The 26,412-nt window shown below is 44.1% G+C and overlaps 1 protein-coding gene across 1 annotated transcript in view; it reads right to left on the reverse strand.

Annotated features, from left to right (window-relative positions):
- Positions 1-26,412, reverse strand: part of FANCD2 (FA complementation group D2) — a gene marked incomplete at its 5' end in the record, with an annotated part of 55,646 nt that overhangs the window by 2,425 nt on the left and 26,809 nt on the right. Inside the window, 18 exons of the mRNA XM_082322416.1 lie at positions 1,496-1,570; positions 2,707-2,781; positions 3,417-3,455; positions 4,737-4,808; positions 5,375-5,468; positions 6,240-6,362; positions 8,731-8,830; positions 10,194-10,321; positions 10,880-10,993; positions 13,440-13,558; positions 13,750-13,878; positions 14,793-14,909; positions 16,048-16,194; positions 17,624-17,733; positions 21,681-21,779; positions 23,661-23,769; positions 25,157-25,272; positions 25,581-25,681. Of these exons, the coding sequence (XP_082178542.1) occupies positions 1,496-1,570; positions 2,707-2,781; positions 3,417-3,455; positions 4,737-4,808; positions 5,375-5,468; positions 6,240-6,362; positions 8,731-8,830; positions 10,194-10,321; positions 10,880-10,993; positions 13,440-13,558; positions 13,750-13,878; positions 14,793-14,909; positions 16,048-16,194; positions 17,624-17,733; positions 21,681-21,779; positions 23,661-23,769; positions 25,157-25,272; positions 25,581-25,681 (1,867 nt within the window). The remainder of the gene's footprint in view (positions 1-1,495; positions 1,571-2,706; positions 2,782-3,416; positions 3,456-4,736; positions 4,809-5,374; positions 5,469-6,239; positions 6,363-8,730; positions 8,831-10,193; positions 10,322-10,879; positions 10,994-13,439; positions 13,559-13,749; positions 13,879-14,792; positions 14,910-16,047; positions 16,195-17,623; positions 17,734-21,680; positions 21,780-23,660; positions 23,770-25,156; positions 25,273-25,580; positions 25,682-26,412) is intronic.

The following is a 26,412-nucleotide window of genomic DNA, read 5'->3' on the forward strand; positions in this document are numbered from 1 at the left end:
AGTACCACAGCATTTGCAAAAATCTGTCTCCAGAAAGTGTCCCCATGTCCAGCATTAGATATGTAAACAGAAGAGAGGCTTGGTGTGAAAGAGTAAATGACAAATACTTGGGAAATCACAGGCGAAGCTGATTGCCACTGTTTGCTGTGTGATGTTCTTTAAAGACACTCATATTGAGGGAGAGTAGCAAATCTTAGGTAACACTGCATGGTACATCAGTGAGCATCTACTAGTTTTGTATCAAAGTGAAATCAAGACTGGTTTAATAAATGTTGGTGTCAACTCCTCTTCAAACAGGTATGGAGCATTCATTGCATACATTTATTTGCCTAGATTCAGCTGCTGCCCTGTCATTCTTGCAAAAATGATTTGGCACAGAGACCTAATGAGATTGCAACAGATACAAGGGCAGTGGTAAAACACAGGTGTTCGCTAATTGCAGTTACGTGCTAACAGGGTCCATGGGACACAGCATTTGAAAACGCTAGTCAAGTGCAAAGACAAGACATTGCAAGCTGCAATGATGTTATCCTGTTTACAAGGTGAATTGAGACTTTAAAGCAGGCATGAGGATTTCACTTTCAAACACGAGAAGAACTTTTTAGCATCTCCAGGGTTTGTGCCAGCTTCCAGTTCTCCCCTATGCTGATAGCTGCAACGGCACGTTCTGGTCCCCAGCTAGACTTTTATGCTCCTGATGCCAGCTCTGGACTAAATTGGTAGTAAATCTAGCTTGGGGAGCCATGCTAATAGCTGGCTTTCTCCCTTCAAATACTTTGGCAAAGCTCCCTTCTTGGACACGTGTTCTTGAATCTCTGAGGAGTCTAATAGGAACAAAGCAGCACGCATGATGTTCTTTGTAATCGCCTTGTGCCATGTGATTCTCTCTTGCGACAAGCACTGGCTGTCCACGTTGCAATCCTCTCCTTCCTTCCTGCCGTCCCAAGTTTCCTACAGAGAGACTGGCAGACTGGTTGCGTGTGACCACCTTCCTCCCCTCCCTTTGCCCTCTTCCCTAGTATCACTGTCACAATGCCAAAAAGGCACCTCAAGAGGACTTTGAGTAAGGTTTTTCCCTTGTCTGCCTCCTGTTGCTGATTCCTCTGACTCGCAAGGCTGTTGATATTTTCCAAACCTTCTCTCCCATATTACCAATCTGGCCTCTATACTTTATGCAAGGTCTCTAAGGTCTTAGCTTGTGTCCTCAAAAACACACTCTTACAGATGCCAACAACCAAAGATGTCACGAACCTCTGTCCTAAAAAAAGAGTATGCTAACCTGATTTGACATCCAAGTCAGCCACTTCCAGATCAAATACTTCAACTTTTGGGCCTTTAACCAAGGTTATTTCTCATCATCCTCTCAGAGTTTTTGCTTGTACAGACACTGCTAGAAGCCTGCAAGTAGAACCTGCCTATGCCCTGGAAAAGTAGTGGAAGGGAAATAAATCATTCTTAGGACAGAAGTTTGTGCTGCAGTTAGAACTTATCTTACCTTGGAATGGCCACACATGTGATGAAGTTGTCTGGTACTCAGCTGCAAGGTTTTCAGCAAACTCTGCACATCATCCTGCAATAAATAATTAGGCCAGCAAATCATTCAAAGGATTTTTCCATGAGGGAAACAAGAATAATGAAACATGTTGTTAATAAAAGTATTAGTCCTAGCAGTCCTTTCACAGGGTTATTGGATAGAGATATGATGCACGTATGCAGGAAACGTCAGACGAACAGGATTAAGCCATAGGAGACTTGCACTGTGCATCTAAGTCACGTAACTGGTAATAAAAGTATGACTACATGTCATAAGGCCAAGCACTTTGCACTGAAACTGATTTTGAATCAGTTTGGAATGAAGGCATATCAGTGAAAGTGGGGCAATTAAAATCAAGACAACCTTGTCACATCTTGCCTTGAGTACAACCTTCCGAAATAGGGGAACCAGAGGAAAGGTATAAAACATAATGCTAGACTGTGGTATTTGAAACGCATCCAACATGAACTCTGGATGTCAATCCTCTCTATTGAGCAGATTATGTGACACTTTCTATTGGCCAGTTGCAATGACTAGATAGCTGTTTGATAACCTCATTCCCTCAAACATTCATGAGAACAGATCTTACATTTGCAATAGGAGTTCTCTATTAGAGAGACAAGTTGTGAAGACCGAGCCAAAGAATGAGTCTCACTAGCAAAGCTGGACTGCCTTGCAACAAAGCAGGGGGAATAAGTGAACTGTTCTTGCTCGTCATGTAGGTGCAGCAAGGTTGGCCTGTCCATCTGCACTCATGCATGTTGTCCTGCTCAAAGCTCCAAGAATTATTGCAGAGACACCATTGTCACTGTCCATCTGGACTGCAAGCCCTCACCAACCTGACTGCTCACGTGAGCTTCCTACTCTGTGAGTGACACCTTTGTCGTAATAACTTTTGAAGGAGATGGAGGTTGAAAGGGCTTCCCTTGCTAACAGTGAAGCCATCCAACCACAAGAGTGATGGCAAGTTGGGGAACAGTGATCTGTTTGCTGAGAGAGCACTGGACGGGCAAGTAAACAGGGCAGAGCACAGCTGGAGACATTAGACACGTTTGTCATGAAGTGTCACAAGTGTCATGCCAACATGTGACTAGAGACAGACATCTCCTTCGAGCAAGCATCAGTTATGCTTCCCGACTGCTTCCAGACAGTTCTGTCTCCAAAAGGCTTACCCTGTGCTTTTTAAAGCTGTAGTCCAGGAGAGGCATGGCAAGCTTCAGAAACGCTTCTACAAAGAGACGGCCGTACTATAAAAGAATAATAAATATATCAGAAGGCACATTTAAATTCCTTTTCAAAGAATCATCACAAAGTCAGATAAGATAATGATACATTCTTTCAAGCTACCCCGGAGACTGTTCTTGCTCAGTAAAAGACTATATTCATGTGAAGGCTGTACTGGAATATACAGGATCAGTAAAGGGTCCCACTGTAGTCACTGCAAAGAGAGGCTAGAAGGACAAGGCCTCATTGTACACATCCCTGGTTTTATTCACTAGCAAATTGGGAATAAAACTGAACTGAACAGAAAATGTTAGAACCACTATACACATATACGAGTCCTAGACAGAAAAGGGAGTGTTGCAGAGGGACACATCTTTCTGGGCTCCAAGGGAGACCTGTCTGCTGTGATGTCTCCTCTCATTTGGAGTACCATGGGGAAAGGAGAGAGGGGAAAGGGTCTAAAGTCCATAATGCCAATTGCAGTATGTTCATTGGGGTTGAGCCATACGATGAAGATTAGTCAAGACAGTTAAAGGTATAAGAAACAGTATTTGCTTCTTCCAGAGAATTGAGTAACCACTCTACTCCACTGGAGGCAATGATTCAAGAAAGCTGGTACTTAAACTGCTCTCTTCAGTTATTTTGAATTCTTGCTTACCTTCAGGCAGATGCTGAGCACAGGCCTGCTGTCAAATACCTACTTGGACGAGAGGAAAAAAGAGAGCAAGATCAGTCCACAAGTCTAAAGGAAACAATGTAAGCACAGCAGCTAATTAGCCCTTCATTATATACCCTTCATTAAAGTGTGAAACCTGTTCTAAGGCAACATCCATTCTCAAGTTTGAACAGGGAACCCCACATAAGGACATGACATGTACTGCCTGTAAGGCGGAAGTACTTGGCAGGATGGCTGTTTGGTGATCTAAGGTGCAGCTTTTGCAGATGGCACAAAATTATCTCAATGAGTCTGATGTTCTTAACAGTTTGGGATGCAAGAGACCCAAGTCCAGCTGATGGGCAAGTAACCACGTAATGGACAAAGCAAAACTGAGATGTGCAAAATAATGTATTTTGGAGGAAATAATGAAGCTATTACATTGCCGGTGCCAGCTGGCAAGGCACCAGCTGTCACTGCACAGGTCACACAGAGCTGTGGTCCAACAGCAAACAAAGAAATGGAACAGACAGTCTCAGTTCCCTTGAAGGCTTTCTTCTGGTATACATTTGTGTATACATTTTTGCCAGTGACCAATTCTATCACTAATTAGTGAACGCTTTAACTGGCATAGCACACAGATGTGAGTGAGAGCTGTGAAGGTACCCTGGTGCTGCTATGGATTGCGAAACAGAACCAGCTTGTCCAGTTCTACCCTTTGTGCTCTCAAAAGGCATCTGGAGCACAGGTAGGGCTCCAGTGAATGCTGCTGTATAGAAGAATCCAGCTCAATTCACCAGAGCTCATAAGCTGAACTTGAAAAAGCTGGACTTCCCTGTCATCACTTCAGATATGATAAAAGCAAACAGTAATGATCAACCTAAGCAAGGAGAAAAGTACAGCTGTACCTATCGCCTTCTGCCCAAAACACCATCACACTCGGTGACGCTCGATAACTCTGTCAGTTAGTACAGTTAACTCTGTCAGTGGACTCTGTCAGACCCGAAACACTGTACTAGGGAATTGGGGTGTTCATTCAGTCCTTTTTCTGCACGTTCTTACATCATCCTGTCTTTGTGCAGACTTATTATTTGTGTGAGAACTATGTTAGTAAGATGTGCAGGCTGTAAGAATTAAGTAGGATTGAAGTGAAAGCTAAATGGAAACCTTTGCACACAGATTATAACTGGCTTTATTTACCACCTCCAGGTTGTTCCACTAGTTTGCCATACTTCACGTTTTTCCCTTGTGCTCATGAACCTGGGTATGCTGGGCTTTGCCGGGAACCTGAAGGTAAAGCCAAAAAAACAACCAGAACCTCACCTTGACCAAGTTAACGAGGATGTGGAAATTCCGCACAGCAATGTTCCACCGCAGCAGCTTCTCCAGTTGCACCTAACGGGATGCAAGGGGACAATAGCCCAAGATGGTGTATTTCCTCTCACCTTGCTGGATGCTCTCTCAGCATTTGCTGTACCCAAAGCATTGTTGTTGTTGTTGTTGAAGACAGAGAAGCAAAGCTTCACCACAGGCAGATTTATCACGGCAAAACCACTTAATGGCAATTCCAGCCTGATCAGTGCCCACATGGCTTAAAATGCTAGGAGTTAACACAATTCCTTGTCCTCAGAGCAGCTCTTAGTTGCAAAATAATTTTGTGCTCCTACATAGGTGTGCAGACCAACTGCACAGCTCAGTATTTTGCCGATTACTACCTGTTTTCTGTTTATAGCTTCTGGTGGATTTACTGGATTTTTGACATGGTAGAAACCACCAAAAAAGGATGCTACTTAGATGTTATCCTGTATATCAGTTTTAGCTGATGAATGAAGCTGTCTGACTGCATTTCCTAGACAAAGTTCAGAAGTAGATTCTTTTCCAATTTATACATCTTTATTGTACTGTACAGTTTAACTTGTGTCTTCTTCCCCTCAAAGAGTCCAGTGCATTTATTTGCCTACCTCACTTGAGTCTGATGGTTTCCCAGCTGGGATGGTTTTCACTGAACTCTCTAGCTGAGCCATCATTACTCTGAAGAAAACCGGGAACGTCTGCCTGTGGAGAAAGTGAGAGCAAAATTAAAAGCCATCTCTGAGCATCTAGATAGGCTTCTTGTCCCCAGAACAATGTGGAAAACTTTAAGATTACCCAGCTGGCCATCCTTCTCAACAGGAAATCACAGGAGATTGGCCCTAGGACTCATAAGCATGTCTAGTCCAGCCCCATGGAGAATCCTGGGAAGTCGCTACCACTTCCCCCGTGTGAACCACACATAGGCACCACCCACTTCTTTGTAGCTTGGGGGGTGCACAGCGAAAGGTTTGCAGCTCTCAGCATAAGATGATTTTGGTAGTTCCAAAGTGCAGGAACTTTGGCCATCCCTGCATAAACCGTGCTTCCAAATTCCTGTGGTAGGAGCAGAAACATCCTGAGTGTGCTTTTGCACACTGCATACCAGCCCAGCATTGCCTACAGCCACCCCAGGCCTCTGAGGGTGAATTTTGGAGTGCTTTATACCACCACAGTAGCACAGAAAGATGCAACATACCTGACGACAGACAGCAGTTCATTCTCCAATTAAAATGGCTCGCAAATAATAAACTTAACATTGTGTTAATGCACAAGGCCATTCCACCTTGACATAAAGCTAACCATGTACTAACCTGTCGTGTACTGCCAAAAAAATGTTTACAAATGCCCAGAGTAGTCCACAGCAGTACTAACATGAAACCATGATAGACCACAAAATAAGAAAATTAAATATTAAAAAGCAGAAATTGCCATTGTGCATCTCATGAAATTCAAAGTCTCTATGGATATAATTACCTGCTTAGTGTAGGATAAGTAGAAGAACATCCATCTTTGGCAGAGTTGATCAGTTCAGGAACACCAACACTGGAGATTTCTTCTATAGCTTTCAAGATGTTATCTGTGTGCTCCAGGTAGACACTAAATCCAAAAGCAGCTTAGTTCCTTAGTAAATATTACGCAGAATAACACAGCAAGTTCTTGAACACTGCCCTACCTGCAACATGTGGCCTAAAATTGTCAAGCTCATTCTTATGCCAAAGGCAATCATATGTAGGAAAATCCAAAGCAATACTTAGAACTGTCACAGTAATGTCATTAAAAGCTAACATGATGTGAAACAAACACGGATTTAATATTTCCTCTTTTTGTATTTAGGAAGGACAGGCCTGGAAGAGGAGGAGATGGACTTGCCCTTTATGTGAGAGAACGGCTGGAATGCATGGAGCTCTGCCTGAGGATGGGTGATGAACCAACTGAGAGCTTATGGGTGAAGATGAAAGCACCAACCAATATGGGTGATATTGTAGTGGGTGTCTGCTATAGGCCACCTGGATCAGGAACAACAAGTAAATGAAGCCTTCTACAGACAGCTAGAAGTAGCCCCATGTTTGCAGGCCCTGATCCTCATGGGGGGCTAACCACCATGATACCTGCTGGAAGAGCAACACAGCAGGGCATGAGGAATCCAGAAGGTTCCTGGAGAGCATTGATGACAACTTCCTGACAAGTGACAGAGGAGCTGATGAGGAGAGGTGCTCTGCTGGACCTCACACTTAAAAACAAGGAAGGGCTCTTTGGGGAAGGTCAAAGGCAGTCTTGGCTGCAGTGACTATGAGATGGTAGAGTTCAGGATCCTGAGAGGAGGGAGCAGGACAAACAGCAAGATCATAACCCTGGACTTAAGGAGGGCAGACTTTGGCCTCTTCGTGGATCTTCTTGCCATGGGGCAGGGGCCTAGAGGAAAGAAGGGTCCAAGAAAGCTGGTTGATATTCAAGGATCGCCTCCTCCAAGCTCAACAGTCCATCCCAAAGAGCAGAAAGTCAAACAAAAATGCCAGGATGTCTGCATGGATGAACAAGGAGCTCCTGGCAAAACTCAGACATAAAAAGGGAGTATACAGAAGGTGGCAGCAGAGACGGGTAACCTGGGAGGAATATAGAGACGCTGTCCAGGCATGCAGAGATGTGGTTAGGAAAGCCAAAGCCCTCCTGGAGTTGAATCTGTTGAATGTGGCGAGGGGTCCCAAGGGCAATAAGAAGGGTTCCTCTAAGTATATAAGTAGCAAACAGAAGACTAGGGAAAATGTGAGTCCACTGCTGAATGGGGCAGGGGCCTGGTGACACAGGACATGGAAAAGGCTGGCGTACATGTTAAGGGACTGAATGCCTTCACCACCTCAGTCTTTATTAGCAAAACTGGCCTCCAGAAATCCCATGCCTCAGAGCGAGGTAAGTGTGGAGCAAGGAAAACTTTGTGGAAGAGGATCAGGTTAGGAAATAGCTGAGCAAACTAGACATATATAAGTCCACAGGCCCTCAGTGCTGAGGGAGGTGGCTGATGTCATTGTGAGGCTACTCTCAATTATCTTTGAATGATCACGGTGATTGGGAGAGGTGCCTGAGGGCTAGAGGAAAGCAAATGTCACTCCTATCTTCAAGAAGGGCAGGAAGAAGGACGCAGGGAACTACAGGCCAGTCAGCTACACCTTGATCCCTGGGAAGGTGGTGGAACAATTATCCTGGAAACCATTTCCAGGCACATGAAGGACAAGAAGGGAATAGTCAGCGTGGATTCACCAAGGCAATGTCATGTCTGAACAGCCTGGTAACTTTCAATGAAATGACTGGCTTGTAGATGAGGGAAGAGTAGTGGATATTGTCTACCTCGACTTGTAAGGCTTTCAACACTGTCTCCTGTAAGATCCCCATAGAGTAGCTGTTGAATTATGGGCTGGATGAGCAGACGGTGGGGTGGACTGAAAACTGGCTGAACAGCCAAGCTTAGAGGGTTGTGCCCAGCACGGTCCGGGGCAGCCTGCTGTAGGTCACCCTGCTGGAGCAGGGGGGTTGGAACAAGGTGACCTCCAGAGGTCCCTTCCAACTTCAACCATCCTGTGATTCTGTGATTGTATTTCACCTAATACTCAGTCCTGTTCTCTTTGACTTTAGTGAGAACTGATTTGCTTTCAGTTTAGTGAAAACAAAACCAGATACTTTGGTCCAGATCCACACTTATATGTGTATGTATGCATGCATACACGTATAGATGTGTTGATGTACACTGACAAGCTACAGTCTAACAAACATGAGGTCCAAACATGCTTCTGTGGCCAATGGATAACAGAATTCTTCCTATCACTCACTGTGTTTCAATGCTGCAGAAATGCTTTAGGCCAAACTGTGCAAGTATGAAGGTTATGATTGAGAGGGGTCATTCTTCTGCAGCAACAGTAATTATTAGAAAAAGAGTGTCTCGGCATGCTTGAGACAATGGCTTGAGCCTTACCAGAGCAGAGTATGCAGCGCACTGTTAAACTGGCTGCCCTTCTCTCGGTCTCCACTGGGCTTCACCCATGACTGGCAGAGGAACTGCTTCGCTAGTGAAGCTGTAAAAGATAAAGGATAACTTACTGAAGGAAGAATCCAAGACAATTTCCTTCTTCCATATAAAGGCAGTGTGTTCAAACAGCGTTTTGAAAGATCACAATATCGCTACCCCTTAATATGCCTGAACTTTGCTAAGTCAGAATACATCTCCCCTAAAAAGCAGTAAGGCCTCAAGGACATATATCACGATAACAAAATATGTGCACATCCATGTTCCTGGTCTGGAATACCTGTTCACATCAGAACCGTGATCCATCTCTGGCCATTTCTCCCTGAAAAAACTTATGTTAGGCCTTATTTGTTTGGTAGCTCCTACAGTGTACCAACTGTTTGTTTTTAATTGGGCAATATGCAACTCTTAAGGCGTCCATTTCTAGAAACGGAATTCCAATAACAAGTGACTTGACTTTTTGGCCACAGCGCTATAATAATAAATGTGAACAGGCAAGTTTAAAGTTTACAGATTGCTTAAATCAAAACTGCTAACAAACCTACTTGTCTCTTGCAGGAATGTTTAAAATGAGGAAATTGTTATTTGAAATGGGTTATTCCCTGCCACACTCAGTGGGCAGTTCTCCCAATGTGGGACTGTTTAAAACAGTAAAATAATCTTAAAGTAGGGAACTTACAATTCTGAGTGGCTATGGGGATCTGAGAAGGACAAATTCTAGAGGTGTCTTAGTATGACAAGGTATGGCTGAGAGGGGTGACTGTCTGGAGTCTTTATTTCAGTGTGGGACAAAGTGGAGACCAACTAGTTTTCTTGTGTATTCTCTGCAAGCACGTCTATGCCTTATCTGCTTGAATGCTCTTCCTCTTACAGAACAGGTCCTAATCCATGAGAAGAGCTCTCTTAATTCAAAACGTTTGTTGCATGGCGTTTAGAACATATAGGTTTTCCGCTCTCTGCCCTGAAGTAACAGCTGTATTTGCAGTTTATTTCCATAATTTTTGGAAACGAGCTGTCACAGACATCTGTACTTATATTAGGAAGCTACATCAGATTAAGTCTATGATCACCTCCATAATCAGTGATTAAACTGGTACCAAAATTGAACAGCAGGCTTGTTCTAAGAACTCTTAAAAGCTGTGAGGCTCTGATTTTTAAAAACACCAGCTAAGAGAGCTGGAGTCTGTCTTCCTGCATGTGACTGAAGCACAGCAAAACAAATACCAAAGACATTCCAATATATTTACTGCTGTTCCTTTTATTAGCGGCTAGGACTGTTCACCCAGCGAGGTTACTATGATACCAAGGGGAAATCTGTCCCTCAAAAGATGCACTCCAGAGATAGAACCAAGATTTACAGGCAAAGGACAGCACAAAAACTAATCCGAGATTAGAGGTTCTTCACACATTACCCGTTTTCTCTTTCTTCCAGCCAGCCATTGGTTTCTCAGCAATAGCAACCAGGACCTGAGTGAGGATGAACGCGCAGTGGAAGCTGGGAACACTCTGCTGGAAATTCAGTAGGTAGTGAAAACTCTCACTGGGGATGACAGGAAAGGGAAGAGGTGAAAACAGTGTAGATAGGGTTATCTCCCAGAAACATGTAAATAAAAAGGAAGTAGTAGACCATCTCAGAGCCAAAGTCTCCCTAGCCCAATATTTTGTCTCTGGCAGTGCCCTTCCAAAGAAGGGGAAGTCAACCACTAGCAGATAAAAATTCAGTCACTGAGAAGCTCCTCTCAAGCCCCAGTCACTCTAAGTCTAGCAACATCTTTATATCCTGCTTTTGCCTAGTGTTCCTGTAGGCATTTTAACTATCCAGAACGTACTCATTCCTTCTGTGAATCCTACTAATCTCCTCGTCTCAAATAGCATACAAACGAATGAGATCCATAGATTAATGCATATTTTATATTCCAGTAGCTCCTCTTCATTAGGTTTGACTGCACTGCCATTCAATTAAATACAAAGCTCCGTTTGAAGCTAGCGTGGTCTCTATGACAGATCCCAAACACATGTTTACCCATAATGCCCACACAAAACAGAGAAAACTGCTTGAAACTCATCCCTTTCAGAGCTTGGGAAATACTGATTCTACCTTATCAGCTCCTCAAGAAGAAGAAACTCTGTCTCTCCTGGCTTTAACCTGTCTGCAAGCACCTGGAGAGCTGACCGTAGCAAGTCAGTATTTTCATGCTGAGAAAAACCATTCCTGAGGGAGAAAAAAAAAAATCCAGTTCATCATCAGACTAGAAGGAAGAGAGGTATCAGAAGGAAGAGAGGTATCAGACGCAAAAGCATATCTGGGCATATTTTTGAAACACAAAAAATAAAGATGCTGGATACACAAGAAGAACCCTGCAATATGAAAATTATAAGGGGACACAAAAAACTGAAAACTGAATGGGAATGGAAAACCTTGTGCATGCACAATATTAACTTTTCAGTTAGATTGCAGACCTGGCTTGCTGGGGACAGGCCATTTCACATAAGTGGAGGTCCACCTATACTAAAACAATGCTATGCAGACCTGAAAAAAAGAGGATGTGTAATGACAGTTCCTATGCAAGTGCAGTGATAGTGGCTCGTCACCTCTTGAACAACAGGTAGGAGTCTAACAGGGAGGAAAACTGTAGAGATCTTCATTAATTCTTTGAACTAGCGGTGTCTCTGAAATCATTCAGTGAGGATATGCATTCTGGAAATTGTCAAATACATCCACATTCTAGATCTATAGACTGAACACACGGACTTGATAATGGTAATGCTCAAGCTCACCTTTAACACACAAGTTAATTAACAATTGGTAATATAAGAGGGCTTGACTAAATATATGTAAAAGGAGCTGTAATTTGGTTGTTGGACTTAAGTGGCTGGACAGCTTACCCCAATGTACGGCTGCCTGACCTACAGCAAAACAGAATTTTGTTACTCTCTATCCAAACTGAACAGCAAAACTGATCTTGAGCTGCCTGTGGTTATAAAATGGAGCAGGTTCTTTGGTTTACAAGATAGGTAGACTCAGGAACAACAAACATTCATATTGGCTAATGAGAAAATGACAAATCCAGGAATAGTCAGGAGTGGATCAGTGTCACTGAGGTTCCAGGTTCCAGTAGCCAACAGGAGAGGCAGACCTCAGACCTCATATGCTTTTTACACAGTTACTACCGTTTTTGAAGTGCAACAAAGGTAAAACACTTTCCACACACAGATCTAAATTAGGGTTCAGAAAAAACTTCTGTGATGCTATCCTGGATTATATTAGCAGATGCAGAGGTCAAATCCAGGCTGCACAAGCATTGTTGAGTTTGTCACTCATGAATCCAGTTTGAGTGCATCAGCAGTGCAGGCTTTTCGTCAATGGAGCACACATTCTTCCTTTCCCATTGGCAAAAGAAATTCTTTCATTGCTTAGGATTCAGGCAGTGACAATTTAGCAAAGGATGAGGGGACTTCATGATGCAGATGACACCAAGTTGGGTGGAAGTGTTGATCTGCCTGAAGGTAGGAAGGCCGTACAGAGGGATCTGGACAGGCTGGATCAATGGGCTGAGGCCAACTGTATGAGGTTCAACAAGGCTCAGTGCCGGGTCCTGCACTTGGGTCACAACAACCCCGTGCAGCGCTACAGGCTTGGGGAGGAGTGGCTGGAGAGCTGCCCAGTGGAAAAGGACCTGGGGGTGTTGGTCGACAGCCAGCTGAATATGAGCCAGCAGTGTGCCCAGGTGGCCAAGAAGGCCAACACCATCCTGGCTTGTATCAGAAATAGTGTGGCCAGCAGGACCAGGGAGGTGATAGTGTCCCTGTACTGGGCACTGGTGAGGCTGCACCTCAAGTACTGTGTTCAGTTTTGGGCCCCTCACTACAAGAAGGACATTGAGGTGCTAGAGCGTGTCCAAAGAAGGGCAATGAAGCTGGTGAAGGGTCTGGAGCACAAGTCTTATGAGGAGCTGCTGAGAGAACTGGGGTTGTTTAGCCTGGAGGGGGCTGAGGGGAGACCTTATTGCTCTCCACAACTGCCTGAAAGGAGGTTGTAGCGAGGTGGGGCTCAGTCTCTTCTCCCAAGTAACAAGCGATAGAACAAGAGGAAATGGGCTCAAGTTGTGCCAGGGGAGATTTAGATTAGATATTAGGAAAAATTTCTTCACCGAGGGAGTGGTTAGGCATTGGAACAGCCTGCCCAGGGAAGTGGTGCAATCACAGTCCCTGGAAGTATTCAAAAATGTGTGGATATGGTGCTTAGGGACATGGTTTACAGGTGGACCAGGCAGTTAGGCTAACAGGTTGGACTTGATGATCTCAGAGGTCCTTTCCAACCTTAACAATTCTGTGACTTACTGGGTAAGAAATTCCAAGATCCCTAGGCAGAATGGGAGTAGCTGTGCCAGTATGCCACTTATGCTGGTCTTGATCCAAAAGCACACTGAACCCTATCCAGTTCAGTGCTTCATCACCTACAGTTTTAGTTCAGCTCAGGATCGGGCAATGAACTTGACATAACTATAAAGTGCTTAAAAGTCTCCAGCAGTGTTGTTCTGCATGGCTGACAGGCCATTTTCTGCGTACAAACACTTTAAAGAAAAGGAACAAGAAGAGGAAGCAATAAATGGACTTTGCTCATTGAGTCAACTATATACTTTTTTGTTTAAACTCACCAAGCAAATAGAGAGCGAAAAGTTAGCAACAGCTGTTGGTAACAAGAGGACATCAGCTGGTGCTCCTGGATGTTCACTCCTGGTTCATCTTCCACACCCTGATTTTGTGTAACAATTGCCTTTAATACAGAACAAATAATTTATTAACACTATTCCAAGGAAAGACACTGGCACCAGAACCCATTTCTGTAAATTCCATGTTTAAAAAACCTGAAGAAAACAAAGTGACTCTTTTTCAACAAAACTAAAAATACCTTTAGAGGTGACAAAACTTGACAGTTTTTTTGAGTCAAAATTGCTGCCTACTGACCTGGAAGTAGTTGTGCATGTTCTCCATGTGATTACACAGTGGCTTTAGTACCTTGACTACACACACAGCAACTTCCTTGGGGGTTCTCTGACACAGGTGGGAAAAGCCAATGTCCTTGTAGCCTCTTTCCTGCAGCAAACCCAAAAGATTAAAGTCACTTACTCAGCCTTACTTGAGAATAACTTCGCATCAAACACTACCTCAGACTGCTTCTGAGCAGTGCAATTCCTGATATCATACGCTCTGTCAGGAAGGGTCACAGAGTAAGAAAGCTGGCTTCTGCTGAACAACCAGCACCAACTCAGACAAGTGGATAACAATTGGTGAAAAGAATAAAACTGATGTGACACATAGCTTTTTATAGAATCATAGAATTATTTAGGTTGGAAAAGACCTTTAAGATCATAGAGTCCAACATTTTACCCAAACACTAAGAGAAGGCAGTCTCTGCATGTGGCAATTAAGATAGGTAGAAAGCCAAGGAAAAAGAACACTGAATATGATGGAGTCCATCAGGTTGTAGTGAATTTCTCATAGTTTAATGCAGTCTTTACTTTCCTCCTGAAGGCATCAGCCAGAAATGCAAGGAGTCGCTGCACTCAGGGTGTTCTTCTAAAGACTGCAGAAAAAGCAGAAGCATGGATCTGGCAGCTTCTGCTGGATGCGGCAGCTTCTGCTGGATGCGGCAGCTATCTGGCCCGCCTAACCTAAGCTGCTTCTTGAACAGCAGAGCCAGTCTCCCCAAGGAGAGCTAGGAAAAGGGTCACTTGAATTTTGAGGCTATAAGGCTTTCCCTCAGTTATATACCCTTTCCTGAGACATGCAGAGAACCAGATGCTGCAAACACCTCAGCAAGGGAAGTGGTACAGAATTCTCTTTTGAAAGAGCAAGTGCTGCTCTGACACGCAGTTGGGCATCAGACTTCCATTTAACTGTTAGGTGAAAATAATTCGGAAAGACATTTCTCTCGGGAAAAGCTTGGAGGCCACTGATGTGCTCTGCCTCAGCCCAGGTCTAGACCCATTGGCTGCTGCTGTACTTGCCTTTGGAAAGGGCACTCTCCTTGCGGAGCCTGGAGTCAGCACATGTTCCAGCTTCCAGCACAGGTCATCCAGAAGGAAGCAAAGTTCAGCAGGCCCCAGCTGTACAACTTCACGAGCCTGCAATTACAACAGTCTATCCTAGAGCCCAGATGTAATTGCGGTGCCTTGAAGCTCAAGTTTACCCCCTCCATTTCCAGTTATGACTCCTGGCATGGTTAGCCTCAGCCAGGGACCTATTTGGTACATTCTAGGGTTTTATGTCTCCCCCATTGCAGGTACGGGGCATTGGTTCTGGTTACTCAAAGCGTGAAGCAAACCTAGTGCTCTGAACATAGCCGAGGCAATGTCAGTAACACTTAACTACTGAGAGAGAACTGATTTATATACATTGATCTTGAAAATAAGCTCCTAAGGATAAAAAGAGGTGTGAGCCCAAAGAGTCAAAAATTCACCAATTGAGTAATAGACAAGAAGCAATTTGAAATAATGTCACATAGCCCAAGAGACTTGTCAAACAGTCCTCAAGGTGGCCCGTGACCTGCATGCGCAGAGACAGCTGTCCTTGTAGCAGGCCAGGCTGTACTCCAGCCTGCTGTGGCCTTTTCACATTTTACAAATCTTACTGTACCCTAACAAAATTAGACTCCAGATAGACTCAGTCTGCCTACAAAGAGGGTAACAAAATAAAGCACTTCTACTTTCCACATGCGTAGAAATGCAGTTTTATATAAGCTCCCAGATGATAAACAGGACCCTGCCCACTGAGGACACATCCACGACACCAGCCCCACATTTGTGCTAAGTTTCCGATCTGCTGATGCCTTGAGACACTTGCCTTTTTGCAACATGGGCTTTACTTAAATGTCATAGGTTCTTTTTAATAGGCAAGCCTCCTCTCAGTGTATTTAACATCCTACAGCTTAGCAGTGTTCAATATTAAAGCCCTTTTCTTTCAGGTCTATACATGTTATACTGTATCTTTTTCCTTTTTATGAGACATTTATATTACTGTGTTTTTAACATTGCTACGCTATATGTCTGCTGTTCTCAGGAAAGTCCTCTTTATCTCAGTGCCTTGAAGTGCTTTGGTTTCTTTGGGGGGTAAATTCTCTCCTGGTACCTAGCTCACAGCCCTGGACCAACACATCTTAACATCAATCTTCTGTCCATTTTAATGGAACAGAAAGGGGCAAGGCCTCTGAGAGAAGCAGTTACACAAAGCCTTATCAGTATGGTTTTACGCTGTTCCATTCACCTCTGTATGCATCTCTGTGTCCAAGACAGACTTTGTCAGCAGCCCACAGTGGAGCACAGTGAAGACTTCGAGGTCTAACTCTCGGAAGTATGGGCGATAGCTCTGCAGCTGTGCCAGAGGATTTCCTACCTCTCTCTCAGCAGCAGTCTGAAAAGTAAATGGCAGAATTAAGGTTGCAACCTGCAAGACTCTAAGGCTTTCTAGCTCAAATAAAGCTATTTCTTTCTCAGATTTCTGTATTTTTTGTCACGTTGAAAAAAAAGACTAAGAAGAATTCACCATAGCTAGTAGAGAGACAAGCACATAGAATCAGAAGCATTTTCATTTTGGACTGTACAAGTTACTAAAAATTTTCTAGGAAAAAAAAAAATACTTAGGGAGCTGGAATAATCTTTGCTATCTCCTTTCTGTGAATCAGTGGCCATTGCAAAAACCATTCTGGACTTGCACAATAAGCACCCATAAGCACCACGAGAGATGAAGGCAAATGTTTTTATCTTTGATTAATACCAGGATGGTAAACTACGGGATGCTCTGTTGCCTCTGGTTGGCAATGTGTAAGTTCTTAGAGATTCGCGCCACACAACCCTGTCACGGGAGACGATGTACGTTACATGTGTAACAGGATTTCTGTATTCTGTTGTCCTGGGCAGGGCACGGCATCTAAGGACTAGTCTGGGACCAGTACTACAGTTAAGTAAGAAAGATTAGATACATTTCTTCCCAAAACTATTTGAGCCTGCTTATTCCCTGTAACTTAAGTGACTTTGTTATCATATCTGACTCAGTTATCATATCTGTGCAACAGCAGGGAAGTAGTAGCATATTTGCCTGGCTGAAATTGATAAAATGGACTCTGAATAACATTTATTAGCAACAGTGGTAGAAGTGGGGCCTTGTTGGGATGCTTATGAGTTCCCAGCCCCCAGGATGCTGAGTGCGAAGCTGGGCACACTCCTCTGGCTTCTCTCTTTCAGCCAGCACAGATCTTGCATTCCAGACATGATGACAGTACTGTAAGAGCTTATTCAAAAGAAGAAGAAATAAAATCCAATAATTCATTAGTTGATAAGTTTGGAAAATAGATCTTAGTGTGTGATGAATATGGATAATTTTAAAGATGCCTTATCATGAATACATTGATTAAATACCTCAAGGAAAATTTGCAAAATGAGCACCCGTGACTAGAATCAGTGGGAGATACGGTCTTTACTAGGGTTTGTATTTTCTAGATTCATCTCACAATTTCTGACCTGAGTCTAGGAATGGCAGGTTATTGCAGTAATTTGAGAGATGGGACACTGGCTTAAAATAGAAACCTTCCATAGTTTAACCAGAGAGTAACTAACAGTATTATTGATAATCTTGCACATTTGCACTGCCTTGAACCACACTGCCTGCTGGAGAGTGGCTGGCCTCTGCAGCAGACAATTTTCAAAATTCAGATGTCAGAAAGCAGAACTGAACCACTTGACTGTGATAAACTTTTGAAATTAACAACCCCTCTCAAAGGTTTTGCTTCTATGTCATCGTCCCTAGTCTGTCTTTCTTTTAAGTCCCTGGGGTATACACCTACCTTCTCCAGCTCAGAGAGCTCGGTATCAGGCTGGTTTCCCTCAGAACTGTCATCTGCTTGAGAACGATCTGCAGAGCCAGCTTTGCTGCCATCAGTCTTTTTTTTCCTTCCTTAAAGAGAAAAGCAACTTCAGAAACAAAGGCTGCACTGCACTCAACACTAGACAGCACCTGCAGCCAGGGAAATGGCACAGGTTGTACTTTAATCAGCCCTAAGAAAGCATGGAGCATGCACAGATTGTGTGTCATCCGTAGCCAGGATCACAGTCCAAAAGAGAGTCAAATGCATTTGGGGCTCCCCCCCAACCAGCTTCTCTTTTACAAAATCACAGTAAGAAATCAAAGCAAGTCTCACTGTTCTTACTGTAGTTTAAACATTACAAAGTGATTGCAAAAATGAGTGGGACATCATCTAAAAAACAAAATTTAATGTTTCTTCCTCAAAGTATTGAGGAAGGAAGAGGGCCTGGGAAAGGAAGATAAGACACAACTACAGAAGGGACTTGCAAGGGTGCCAAGCCAACAGCAGAGTAACTCAATTAATTCCTTGCAATGGTCTTCACCACTGACCAGTAGGGAGATTCTCACACCTGACGCACTACATAGCAAAGAGATCAAAGAAACTACATTGATTTCAAGTAATCACACAGGATGTTTTAGACCAAAGAGACAGCCAATAAGTCACCAGGACCAGGTGACATTCACACAAGGTCCCCAGAGGAATTCAAATGTGACATTTCAGAACTGCTGGCCACAGTGCCAGAGGACCGATAGCTTGCAAACGTAATTCCTCTTAGTAAAAAGAGATCAAATGAGAATCCAGAGAATTAAAAACCAGTGAGTCTATCCTCCGTCTCTGGGAACATGGCAGAGCTGTCGGCAAAAAATAAGATCACTGAGCACATGGACATACAGTCTGTTGGGGAAAAGTCAGCAGGGCTTCTGCAAAGGAAAACCTTGCCTCACTAGCCTGCCAGGGGGTTGGTATCATGTGGATAAAAGGGATTCATCAGCCAGAAGTGATTTAAATTTCCAAAAATACTTTGATAAAGTTTTACACCAGAAACTATTACAGAACTGAGCTGGAATAGTGCTTTCTTGGACTGAAAGCTTGTTAGAGGAGAAGCAGCAAAGGGTAGTACTTAATGTGCACTTTTCAGATGGAATCAGCCATTGAGTCCTTCAGGAATTGGTTTTATTCAACTTCATAAGCAACCCGGAGAAGGAAATGCTCAGGGAAGTCCCCAACAAGTGCGAAGTTTGGCATACACTTTCATCTGCCATTTTATAACTGCTGTGCTGATGAGCATCAGAGACTTCTGCTTTTGTATCTCTGTGATCTTTTCCTGGGGTCAGGGCATAGATGAAGTGAAACAGTATCAACGAAGCTGCATCTTTTATTGCATTATCTTTGGAAGAGCAGAGTTAGACAGGAAAAGGTCTTCCATGTCATAATAAATAAACCCTCTGAATCAGACTGGAAAGTGAATTCGTATGTTATGTCTCTCCTAAGGAGCTCCTAGTTCCCTCTCCTCTGAGGGATAGTCTTAGGCTAGATTTTATGACAGTGCTTGAGCTGATCTAACGGCTCAGGGGTAGTCCTGCTCCTACTACCTCTTTCTCCCGTTCCCAGCCACACACATGCGACACTTGCCTTGCACTGACTCAGGAAGCCTGATCACTGGTTAAGCAGTCAACTTGTTAAAATAGCAAAAAACTAACCTAGCAAAAAGTAAATAGCCAAAATAGCTACCATGTAATAACACAGGGCAGGAAATCAGGCAGCTGAGAGCGCAGGCATGAGGGAGAGAGTGAAGCCTTCCCCTATTTGTTGGCAGTAAACTATTTAATTTAGCTCAGCTACAGTGAGATGCTGTACACCTAAAGGAGGAGCAAGGTTGGTGTCAAAACTGTATGTTCTGAAGGCTGTGACCCATGGTCACAGCACTCTCTGATTTTTTTGTAGGCAAGACAAGCTAAGCTCAGGAATCTCTTGGTCTGGTCTGGGCTTGCTAGTCTGAGCACTTACTTGTTCTCCTTCAAAATAAAGTATCTAAAGTGATGGATCCTCCTCTTGTCCTGACTTTCCTTCTGCCTTAATCACTCTTACGTGACAAGTCCAGTCCCTGCAGAATGGGTTTGGCACAGGAGAAAAGGGCTCTCTAATCTGTGGCCTCCTCCAGTTGTTTTCATTGAATGGAATGTGAATTTTTGTCCGGTTTGCCTCAAAGGCAGACATGTTCCCAGGAAATGGGAACCATCGAAACTAGAAATGGAACTAGAGACAGAAAGAACTAAGCAAATCTACTTCAGCTTGGAAAACTGAAAGGCAAGTTCCGTTTCTTCTCTGTGGGAGCTAGCAATGGGAAAGGATGAAGTGTTTCCTTGTGCAGTAGAGCCATGACAAGGTTGCAAAGAGATCAGTTAGGTACAGCCTAAAGGTCAGCTGCAAGGCAGCTTGAGCCACAGGTTCAGCACCAGACAATTGCACGAACCCGTCAAAGGCAGAACAACTGTGGTGGTGCATCCCCCCTCCGCTTGCTTGGACTGCTTTACAATTTCAGTAACTCCCGTCAAACTTGGCCTTTGTGTAACGAGTTTGGCGGTTAAGCGTCCCTTGACCATATCAGAAACTCTTACATGGCTAAGGTGGGGGCAGCACTGTCTGTACCACGAAGCCAGCCGCCCCTGACAACCTTGGAACATATTTTACAACTGTACCAGCTGCCCCTGACAGCCTTGGGGCATATCTTATCTGGGTTGTAACTCAGGAGGATCTGTACCAGCATCACTGGAAGTTTTGAGAACTTTAGTAATTTCCAACCCAGATTGTGAAAACAGGATGGAAATTTACTGATGCCTAAAGTCAATCATCTCGCAACCCTATAAAACAGCAGTACCAAGTGAGACCCTTTGAGCTCTTCTGGACTGCAGCGGGCTGCGCCAGTAACTCCCTCTGATGGGACGCCTCTCAGAGTTGTGAACTCTTAAGTTTGCATGCAGAGGCCTGGCAACAGGACCTGGGCTGGTCTCTGGCACCCTTTGCTCCTTGAGGCTCTACTTTTACCCGTTGAGACAACCATTTGAAGTCAGTATTTCACTGAACTCAAGGGGAATTTTTACCATGTACCTTTATCTGCGCATATTGCATTTTCACTAAACCCGAGGGAATTTTAAGAGGTACCTTTATCTGTGCATATAGTATTTCACTAAACTTGCGATAAATTACTAGGTACCTTTATTAGGCCTATTGCATGTATGTGTGTGAATCGATTCAAATATTGTAGTAAACCTCATTTAATCACTTTGTAGATGCTAGATTATCCAATGATTAGTTACTGCTAAATTCTTCTGATTCTCCCCTTACTGTGAACAAACCTTAAACTACTGCTAAATACATATAATCCTTAGACATGAACCGTTGACCAAATCTGAGACTAGGATTGGATCCAGCTGCACCTAGGCTCCTCTCTGAGAAGGAGTTTAGAAAGCAAGGGTGTCCATTCTGAACCTCGTGACTCAACAGGAGGGCCTCCTTTACCCCTCTTGTATTTTCTTCTGTCTCAATTTTCCCTTCTCCTTCTCCCTCTCCCTCTCCCTCTCTCTCTCTCTCTATTCCATTCACTTAATAAATAATAGAGTGAACCTTGCCATTGAACTTTGTTAAATCACACTTTTATAAATGTCTATTAAAATCACTTTTACAAATAGCTTTGGTGGTGATTATTTGTGTTGCCACTCATCCATGACAACAACTTACTGCTGCAGAAAATCCTTTGGCAGGTGAAAACAGTCAGTGAAAGCCCTGGACTTTCACTGTTAAATGCTAAGCATCAGCTTTCCCAAGGAGGCAGAGTATCCAACACCTGTTTGGAGTAGGATATTTTTACATCTCCACTTCAGCTGCAACAGGAGTTGATCAGTTAAGATTTCAAGCTAGATAGACCTTGCCAGGAATTCTGTGCTTTATGCACACACAAGTGCAATGGCTGCAGTGCAATATGCCAGTCGAACCCCACATCACATCTGTTTGCTTAAACATTTTAAACTTTCTTTACCATTCCTTTTTCTCACTGGACCAACAGCATTAATGGACGGTACAGCCTCCAGGGCTTCAGAATCAAAAGCAGCTGGTGGTGGGACATAGCCAGGGGTTGCTGAAAGAGCCAAAATGTAGAAATTGGGTTAGTTCAGCTCCTGAATGACAAAATACAGGCAAGATACATACATAGAGGAAGTACCATACGTTTCACCGTCCTAGTGAACAATTAGCCTTATCCTATGTCCACACTGCACTGGAATTACAGCTCTTTGCATTCCTCCAGCAAGGGAGGATAACAAGTGCTCAGCTGTCCTTGGACATCTGTCCATGTTGGTGAAGCTTAAAGGGCTGTGCTACGACGTCTGAGCCCTTTCCATGCTGGCCTTGTAGTGCTCTCAGAGCAGCAGAAAGGTGTTGAGGCTGCACTTTATTTCGGATGAAGTTGGTCTGTTGGTTTACAAACACAGCTCTTAATGGATAGCTTGTGTAAGGTATGTGGAAGTTGACAGTGTATTCTTCATGACATTTACCTTAACAAAGACCATTTCAATGTGAAAGAAGATAATAAGTAAAGGGGGAAGCCATAAACAAGGACAGACACAAACCTGGTAGACAAGGGATAATGGAGACAATGCGAAAGACCAAAAGTCTCCAGTTTGTAATGGATGGGCCATTAAGAAACTCCAGGCACAGCTTTGGGAATGGACATATGGATTTTGTAACTGATAAGATGGGAGGAAAAAGAGGAACTTGAGGATTTGGGATATTCTGATGGTGGGGAAGGGTAGAACTATGCAAATTAATGAAGGAATATGCAGGGAAGCAGGGCGGGGAGGAACAAAGAGGAGAATGGGCAGAAATAGTGTAAAAGGGACTGGCCATGAGTAAAGTACTGCTGGTCAGTAGAACTGTCCAATCAGTACACTTGTCTGAATGAACCTTGTGCCTGATCACTGCAGTCTGTCCTATCTTCTTACTAAGTACTTTCTTAACTATATTTCAGTGTGATCTCACTGTCCTCTGTGTGTGTGCGCATGTGCCACAAGGACTAAATGCCAACTACTGGCGAGACCTGTGTGAGTAAACACTGGGCCAGCAACTAGAGTTGGACCACTCTGGGTCTGCAGTGTCAGCAACTGGAGTGAGTGAGGGTCTCGGTGTCAGTAGTTAAAGGTGCCATAGTTCTTGGGAGCATCTCTACAGGGCACACAGACTTTATGCCTGTGAGAGGAGTGTGTGAGTGTGCGTATCTGTTTGCCAGCGAGCAGCAAGCTGGAATAGCCAGTGAGTAGGGGATCCATGGAGCAGATTAGAGGGCCTGGGATTTGGGCAGGCTATTGGGCAGATGGAGGGGCTGTGCCAATACTTGTGGGATCTGCAAATGTTCGTGTGCTTGTGATTCTAGAGTGTGTTGTTTGTGTGCCTTCACTAGTGAACTTCAGCCTTAACCAGCTGAAGAGCAGGACGGGGACTTGGCTCTCTCTACTTATGTATTATGCAAGTCCTATACATAGGTGCTGTCGAAGGCAGCACCTTGTCTGTGGCAGTCCGTGTAGCTGTGTCCATCGGCCTGGGACAGAGACCCCAGGGTCTCCATGCTGGGCTCTGGCAGCCAGGGAGGTGGAATTCATGGGCCCAGAGCAGCTGGAGGCAGCAGATGCTTGTAACATCCTTTAACAGCTTGTTACAACACGAATACTGGAGAAACACGCTGTTTCTTTAGGGTAGAGGCTGGTTTACTCCAGTATCCACCATACTCAGGCAGATTCTGCCAAGTCTGCCTGGGAACAGTCAAAGGGACGTCACTGAGGAGGTGACTGAGAAGGGCAGTTTGGACTCAGACAAATTGAAAACAATAGCTGTCCATGCATGAACTCTTAGGCCTCTGTAAAAATGCAGTATGTGTTACCTTATACTTCCTCCATTGATGTTTAAGCCAATCTCTTTCACTTCACAGCTGGTGCAGGCCCAAAACATACAAATGTTTGATACTCACCTGCCAAGCATTTTCCCAGCACAGTCTGCAGCTCTGTGATGTTCTGTAATCGAGTCAAAACTTTCCCCTTCATCTCAGCATCCTGTTGCTGGCAGAAGGCATTTACAACCTAGAGATACAAACCAAACTCACTGACTTTGGGAGATTTGTACCCCCTTTTACTACTTTTTCTTTTCTGAATAACATCCTCAAGTCCTGAATAAGCACACAACACAGCACAAGTGGCCTGTGTGACCAGATCCAGACTGCATGAACAAAGCTCTTCAGAAGCCCATGAGAACATGGACATAATTGGTGCAATCTACAAAAAGCAACAGAGCAACACCTACAGGTCTAATATTAACTGAAGAAGAGGAATTAGCAAACAGCACCTTGCCAGGTTTCTGTGCTGCTTGTGGCTCTGGAGACCCCTTGGCACTTCCCAGGTCTGCCAGGAAAGAGGCAGTCCTGGGAGAAGAGGAGGAACAGGGAGGACTGGGGATGTGGAATTGCACCAACTCTGACATAGCTCACGTTATCAGAATAAACCCAGCAGGGAACATTCCCACTGACCATCAATGTTAGCAAATACGTGGTCCAAATCTGCCTGAAGGCACTGCATTTCACCCTTCTGTAAGCTCACAGAGGTACAGAACAAAGCATACAATCACAACCGAATTTGCAAGGGACCTGCGGAGGCCTCTAGTCCAACACCGTGCTCAAAGCAGCGTTAACTAAACAGGTTGCTCAAAGCCTTTTCTAGTAGAGCACTGAGCATCTCCAGGAAAGGCACAGCTTCTCTGGAAGTGGAGCACAACCTTTCTGTTAGTTAACAGGAGACCACAGTAAAAGACCACAACATGCTCTTCCCTCTGGCTTCCCCTCTCCAGGCTGGACAACCTCTGCTCTCCCAGCCTCCCCTCATACGCCAGGTGCTCCAGCCCCTCATCAGCCTGGTGGCCTCCGCTGGACTCACTCCAGAATGACAACAGGAGCCCCAAACTGGACACAGTACTGCAGGCAGGGCCTCACACATGCCAAGCAGAAGGCAACAAGCAATGCCCTTGACCAGCTGGCGACTCCTCTGCTCTCCAGCGTGGTGAGACAGACCTTTTCTTTCTGATGCCCCCTTCATAGTTTAGACATATATTACCTCATAATTTAGACATATATTTGGGGTTTACAGCATCCTCCCTGCAACAGCAAAACCTATTTTCATACACCAAAATGTGCCAGAGCATACAGACTGCAGCTGAGTAGCAGGTGGAAAATTCACATCAGCGAGGCAGTCCTTAGAGCCTGTGTCCAAGGAAGCAGAGTTGCTGCTAGCAGCAGGATAAAGGATAAATGATAATGAAGAGAAGAACACACATAGATCACCAGGACCTTGCTGGAGAAGGTTTCCAAGAGGCAAGACTCTTCTTCAACAACAATTGTATCCTTGAAGCCTTGGGTTAGTGTTTGTAAGTGCTGCTCCTCAGTGACACTCCAGAACATGCAGACAAGGCTCTACTCACCTCACGAAACCAGTTGAGAGCATAGAACAGGAGTGAGCACAGAAATTCACGTTCCTGCTTGGATAGGGAGTCCAGCTTCCCTGCAACCTCCAGGTCAGTCAGGTACAGGGGGCAACCTGGGACAAAGCAGGAAGAGAACATGTTGGACTGAGTTTGCTACCCATCCTTTGGTCTTCGCATGGACAAAGTTTCTTACCAAAGCCTGTATCAATTCCAATGGCTATTTGGAGTAAGCCTCGTCAGCCACTCCATCCCCAGACAAAGCAATTGTCTCCTCTGCCTCCCTTCCACTTTGTGGGCAACAGAGCATCTCAGCCTCCTTCACAAACTGCACAATTCTTCCTACCACTGCAGGAAGTCTTTGCAGATCCGGGACAGGAACAAGTCAGACAGACTCACTCTATAAAAGGTCCATTTCCCATACCTAATAAGGCATCAATCTCCTCCAGGCTTCCACTGTTTTGCTCTCCAGTGTAGAGCCTCAACAATCGGAAACAGGGTGACAGACATATCGGTGACACTACCCTGGGGGGGGAGGGGGAAAAAAAAAATAGAGTGGGTCCTATGTTTTACATACCTCCAGAATGCCCATCACTTTACCATTATGTCCAATGTCCTCCCCATGCCACCTTGCCTATGCCTTCTATTTTGCTTTTTGCAAGTCCCAGCAACATAGAGCAGAAATGCACCATATGGTTAAAAAAAAAAAATTAAAAATTGGTGATCACCAGTTTTCTGGAAAAGCGTATAAGGACAGAAAAACTGCTGTAATGGAGAAAAAAATGAAGTCAGAGTTATTTCTGGTAGAAAGCAAAGTTGAATAACTCAGAAGGAACTATAAGAAACTGTGCAAAAGACAACTGTGAGCAGCAGAGAAACCTTCTTGAATGTTTTGTAGCATGCTGCTGCTCACATTCTGAGTCAGGAAAATTAAAATTTTTTCCATAGATGCATGTAAAGTAGCTATATTTTATTTTAAAGTGGCCATGTCTTTTTTTTAAGCACGACTGAAATCTCAGCAAAATCTTATGACGTTAAATTATGCAGGATATGAAGGTGCCAGTTAAAAACAAAAAAGCCTTTTGTTATTTTTAACTTCAATGCCCTACTGTTTAATTGGATGTTTTTATTTCTTACATGCTTCACGTTCCATTCTCCAAAGACAAAGCCCATATTTCTCAGTCAAATTTCACTTGTGGCTGCATGTTTGTAGTTTTGCTCTGGAGCACAAGTCTATGTTGTCAAAGTACAACTGA

The sequence above is a fragment of the Platalea leucorodia genome (assembly GCF_965183815.1).
Source record: "Platalea leucorodia genome assembly, chromosome: 9".
NCBI classification, from domain to species: domain Eukaryota; kingdom Metazoa; phylum Chordata; class Aves; order Pelecaniformes; family Threskiornithidae; genus Platalea; species Platalea leucorodia.